The sequence below is a fragment of the Dendrobates tinctorius genome, unplaced genomic scaffold, assembly GCF_039654945.1.
Source record: "Dendrobates tinctorius isolate UK_male_01 unplaced genomic scaffold, ASM3965494v1 ptg000156l, whole genome shotgun sequence".
Taxonomy (NCBI): domain Eukaryota; kingdom Metazoa; phylum Chordata; class Amphibia; order Anura; family Dendrobatidae; genus Dendrobates; species Dendrobates tinctorius.
Window position 1 is genome coordinate 10,548,993 of NW_027361823.1, and position 6,000 is coordinate 10,554,992.

Sequence of the window (6,000 nt, forward strand, 5' to 3'; positions counted from 1 at the left end):
GATCCAGTATCTGGACTTCCAAATGCACAATGTGCTCACATCTCGCTGATCCTTCTACAATATGACAGCCCTTGAGATATTTGTAGACAGCTATTAAGTCTCATCTCAGTCTTCTTTTCTGCAAGCTAAACATTCCCAAGTCCTGCAACCTTTCCTCATAAGGCTATGTGCACACGCTACGGATTCACCCGCGGATTTGTATCTGCGGAACCGCAGGTAAAACCGGAATTAAAACCGCAGGTAACTGGCTTAAAATGACCTGCGGTTTTACCTGCGGATTGGCCTGCCATTTTTCCCTTCAGTTTATCACCTCTACAATGGAGGAGATGGTAAACTGCAGCAGAATCCGCAGAAAAGAAGTGACATGTCATTTCTTTCTGCGGATTCAAAACCGCATCTTTTCCGCAGTTAAAAATCCGCAGCATGTGCTCAGCAGATTGTAAATCACATAGATTTACATGCTACTGTACACTTTCTGCAGAACTGCTGCAGATCCGCAGCGTGTTCACATAGCCTAAGACAGAGTTTGCACACTGGTCACCATTCTGGTCGCTCTTTTCTGAACTTGCTCCTGTTTGTTGATGTCTTTTTTAAAATGTGGCGCCCAAAACTGGACACAATATTCCAGATGAGGTCTGACCAAAGAGGAGTAGAGGGCAATAATGACTTCACGTGATCTAGACTGTATGCTTCTGTTAATACATCCTAGAATTGCATTTGCCTTTTTTGCTGCTGCATCACACTGTTGACTCATATTCAGTCTGTGATCTATTAGTATACCCAAGTCTTTTTCACATGTGCTGTTGCTTAGCCCTATTCCTCCCATTCTGTATATGCTTTTTTCATTTTTATTGCCCAGATGTAGTACTTTGCATTTTTCCCTGTTAAAAAACATTTTGTTAGTTGCTGCCCATTGCTCCAGTTTATTTATATCTTTTTGAATCCTCTCTCTCTTCTCTAGTATTAGCTATCCCTCGTAGCTTTGTGTCATCAGCAAATTTAATCAGTTTACCTTCAATTCCTTCATCTAAATCATTGATAAAGATGTTGAACAATACAGGGCCCAGGACAGAGCCCTGTGGTACCCCACTTGAGACATTCTTCCAACTGGATGTGCAGCCATTCTTTGGATCCGATCACTAAGTCAGTTATGAACCCACCTAACAGTTTCCTTGTCCATTCCATACTTAGCCATTTTTTCAATAAGAATTGTGTGAGATACTTTGTCAAATGCTTTGCTGAAGTCAAGATATACTATATCTACAGCATTTCCCTGATCCACAAAATCAGTGATTCTGTCATAGAAGGAAATTAAGTTAGTCTGACATGACTTATTAGTCACAAACCCATGCTGACTCTGTTTAATCACTTCATTCTTATCCAGGTACTTACATACATGTTGTTTAATAATTTGTTCAAAGATCTTTCCTGGTATAGAAGTCAGACTCACTGGCCTATAGTTGCCTGGGTCCACCTTCTTCCCCTTTTTGAAGATAGGAACAACATTTGCTCTTCTCCAGTCTTCTGGGACTTCTCCTGTTCTCCAAGAATTTTTAAAGATTATGGAGAGGGGTTCAAAAATTTCTTCTGCTATCTCCTTCAGTAGGTGTGTAATTCATCTGGACCTGGAGACTTGAATTATTTTAGGTTAGCTAAGTGTTTCCTCACTATCTTTCTGTTTATAATTATCCTGGATTCTTCTATTCCCTTAATGTTAATAATAAATGTTATTTATTAAGTTTTTTGTGTGCCATATCTCTGTGATTTAAGGGCATAAAAATTCAAAGTTGGAAAATTGCGAAATTTTAAACATTTTTGCCAAATTTCTGTTTTTCCACAAATAAACACAAGTTATATGATTGAAATTTTACCACTAACATGAAGTACAATATGTCACGAGAAAACAATGTCAGAATCACCGGGAACCATGGAAGCGTTTCAGTGTTATTACCTCATAAAGGGACAGTGGTCAGATATGTAAAAATTGGCCCGGTCATGAACGTGCAAACCACCCTTGGGGGTAAAGGGGTTAATGGTCCTGAACGCTGCACAGACTGGGTAACTGAGGTGACACTATTTGGGGGCTTATGTATTGGTGCTCAGTTTTGTGGACATCGCAGGTAAGGTTTTCATTTAAGGCATGAAATTTAATTCAAATGCTAAATTAGAGAAAAAATAAAGCTAGTGACAATTAACCTTTTTTTTAATCCTTAGGTTATGGGTGAAGATCTTTTGGCAGAAAGAACAAACGGACACAAAAACCACTCAGACATTGACCTCTTTCATAATGCCGTCTGATGCCGAGTTCAAAGTCAGATGGTTTCAGAAAATGGCTACGATCCTAAAGAGCAGCGAGTAAAGGTGATCAACTCTCCGTCACCATCACTGACTGTCTGCAACTGGGAAATGGCGCCACTAATCATTCCTGTTCAATGGGGGCTAAAATATTGTTATTTCACAGTCATCACCGACATCTTTCCGGATTACATTGTATATATAAAGTGGTATTGTTACAGCTGGATCACTTACCAAATCAGATGGCCTGCAAATAGGGTTGTGCGAGATATGTCACCCTGCACATCTCATTACAGAGGGTCCGGCTACAGGTCAGCGGTTGCTCTTTTAGGCCTCATTCACATGTCAGTATTTTTGCATCAGTGTTTCTATGCCAAAACCAGGAGTGGAACGTACATAGAAAAACTTTAACTGAAAGACTGATACCTGTTCTCTGTTTTGGCACACAAATACTGATAAAATACTGATCAAAAACACTGATGTGAATGGGGCCTAATACTGTGTCGATATTAAGAGAACTCTGTCACATTTGGACAGCTAATTTACAAAAAAATGCTTAATAGTTTTTTATTTTATTTGGTTTTATGTTCATACAAGTTTTTAATAAAAATGAGTTTCTTCTATCCGGATGATTTCTGCTCATTCAGTAATGTTTTCGCTGTTTGCTGATTGTAATAAGTGAATAAAGTGAATAAAATAAATATCAATACATTTTATTAGGCTTCTATACTTTGGCTTATTCTAGGAACCAGTCTTCATACTGACATAGACTTCGGGTGGGTTTGCACGAGCTGATTGCAGTCACTACCTGGCAGTCACTGATCGGTGGTCGCTTAGTAGCCTGATTACACAGGCTCACTGCATCGCCCATTCACAGAGAACAATCTAAGATAAATCCTGGAGGTCGGCTACACTGTCACTGACGTATTTACATGCTGTATTTGTGCTACAAGCCACAGTATTATAAGATGTAACCTAGCAGATCATTGAATTACATTGATATTGAAAAACCCATAGGTTTATTTGCATGTCTGGTGCTGTCGTGTAAGCAAATCATCATTATCTTTGCTGAAATAGTGCTCAAAGCCCATAATACATAAAATAATAACGTATTTGCATTTCATGCTTTCATTTCTTGATGTTTTAAAAAATCAATGCAAAGAACTTTTGCATCCTTAGGTTTTGTATCAAAAACACCATTTTGATGTCACTTCACAAATTCACTAACGGATTGAGGTTTGGCGATTGGGCGGACACTTCATAACTTGAGTTTTGTTGGTCTGGAGCCAGGTTGTTGCCCGCTTGCTGGTGTGTCTAGGGTCATTGTCTCGCTGAAACCCATTACAAGGACATTTCTTCTTCAGCATAAGTCACCATGATCGCTTAGGCCGGTTTCACATTCGCGCTTTTGAGCGCAGCGACGGCCTGCGCACGGCCGCCGCTAAGCCCCACCCCCTGCCCCGCCTCCACCGGTATCTCCGCCTCCGGGCGCATGACGCTGCATGCGTCATGCGTCCCCTATCTTCATCACAGAGGGCGCAGGCCGTGCGCATTCTGCGCACAGTCTGCGTTTGGCGGCGCATGCGTCCTTTTGACGGTGCGCCGAGCAGCGCCAAACGCAACCTGTTGCATTTTGGTTGTGCTCGGCGCACCGTCAAAAGGACGCATGCGCCGCCAAACGCAGACTGTGCGCAGACTGCGCACGGCCTGCGCCCTCTGTGATGAAGATAGGGGACGCACGACGCATGCAGCGTCATGCGCCCGGAGGCGGAGATACCGGTGGAGGCGGGGCATGGGGCGGGGCTTAGCGGCGGCCGTGCGCAGGCCGTTGCTGCGCTCAAAAGCGCGAATGTGAAACCGGCCTTACAGTATTTTAATATATTTAAACTGGCCCGTGGTGCTTAGTATGTGATGCTTGCACATTATTGTTTTACAGTCTTCACAATGTACTGTGGCTTGAATTCAGTGCTTATGGGTCATCTCACAAACTGTCTGCGGCATTTAGACCAAATAAGAACAATCTTGCTCTCATCTGTCCATAGAACCTTGATTCACTTCTCCTCAGTGTGTTTTTTTGCAAACACTCCCAGACAGGCTTCCTGTGTGGAAGGAGTAATAAAGGATAAGAAACAACGGGAGAGGGAAAGCTGGATGGAGCTGCTGCGACCTGGCGGGGGCGCCATGACTGGGCGGCCTACTTGTGGATGGCTGGTCTACACCGATACCGAGCGAGGCTATGGCTTTATCAGGGAGGAAGGGACTGACGCAAAAGTATATGTCAACGTGGCGTCGGTTAAATTTGGCCGGTTGTGGAATAAGAGAGATCGGGTCTCCTTCAAAGAGGACTGTCCCCGTGGGGCAAAACAGGCAGAAGGAATTGTCATCATGGCGAGGTTAGGCCAGGAAGAAGCTGGGAAGCAGTCTAAGATGGTCCGGTCCGGACGTGTGCCGTATGGTAGCGTCAAAGTAGGGAAAGCTGAGGAAGCAAGTAAAGTTGAACGTGTATCTCATGATGTGCCAACTGTGGATATAATGTGTTAAGTTATCAGTAAAGTAACCGTTGAAGTTACTCTAGACTGTGTCTCAATTACTGGGGGTCGACTCGAAGAAGGGCCATCGCCACGTGGGAAGTGCCCAGGGGACCCGAATCTGGAGATGCAGGTATGCTGAAGAGTGAAATGCAATTCTCTGTGAGGGGAGGCTGGGACACTGATGCTTTAGTGTCTCTGGCCACGACTATAGTCTTGGCCTCTCTTTACATATTTATCTCCTGGTTCCTTATTCCTATTTGGTTTATTCCTCCCTTTCCCTATCCTCATTCCTATTTTTTGAGAGTGCTTTTGTATGATTGTGGTTTTCTGTTATCCCTGTTTTGTCTTTGCGTTTGATTTAAATTACATTTCTGTCCCATGCCTTAGGGAGAGAACAGATTAGGATTTTACAGGAGCATTGCAAAGTTGATGACCCAGGCCTCTCTACATCATGAGTACCCCCAGTATAGGGATAGATAGGGTCCCAGTTCCAAGGATGTTTGAGGCTCCTCTCCCTTACTTTAGACCAGGAGTCCTCAAACTTTTAAATCAGGGGGCCAGATCACAGTTCCTCAGACCTTTGGAGGGCCGGAATATACCGTAGTTTAAAAAAAAATATTGAACAAATTCCTATGCACACTGCACATACCGTATCTTATTTTGAAGTAAAACAACAAAACAGGAAAAAATGCAAAATTTAAAATGAAGAAGTAAAGTCAAATCAACAAACCAATCTTTCTGTGGGTTCTTTGAATATCCTACACTTTGTGTCAATTTTTTCTCTTTCTTGATGTCATTGTTTCCTAGGGATTCCAAATTGCTATTAGTAAAATACCAATATATATATATATACAGTATATATATATATATACATACAGCACTACAAAAACAATATATCAGCAATAAAATTGCCCACACAAAGACATACAGTGGGGAAAAAAAGTATTTAGTCAGTCAGCAATAGTGCAAGTTCCACCACTTAAAAAGATGAGAGGCGTCTGTAATTTACATCATAGGTAGACCTCAACTATGGGAGACAAACTGAGAAAAAAAAATCCAGAAAATCACATTGTCTGTTTTTTTTTCATTTTATTTGCATATTATGGTGGAAAATAAGTATTTGGTCAGAAACAAAATTTCATCTCAATACTTTGTGATATATCCTTTGTTGGCA

The 6,000-nt window shown here is 42.0% G+C and overlaps 1 protein-coding gene across 2 annotated transcripts in view; it reads left to right on the plus strand.

Annotated features, from left to right (window-relative positions):
* Positions 1-3,008, plus strand: part of LOC141051321 (probable ubiquitin carboxyl-terminal hydrolase MINDY-4) — a 217,484-nt gene extending 214,476 nt beyond the window's left edge. For both annotated transcript variants that reach the window (XR_012220626.1, XM_073548226.1), the window contains one exon: positions 2,215-3,008. Coding sequence is in view for 1 of the 2 variants with exons in the window: in XM_073548226.1 (XP_073404327.1) it covers positions 2,215-2,225 (11 nt within the window). In the remaining variant the exon portion in view is untranslated. The remainder of the gene's footprint in view (positions 1-2,214) is intronic.
* Positions 3,009-6,000: the final 2,992 nt, after the last annotated feature.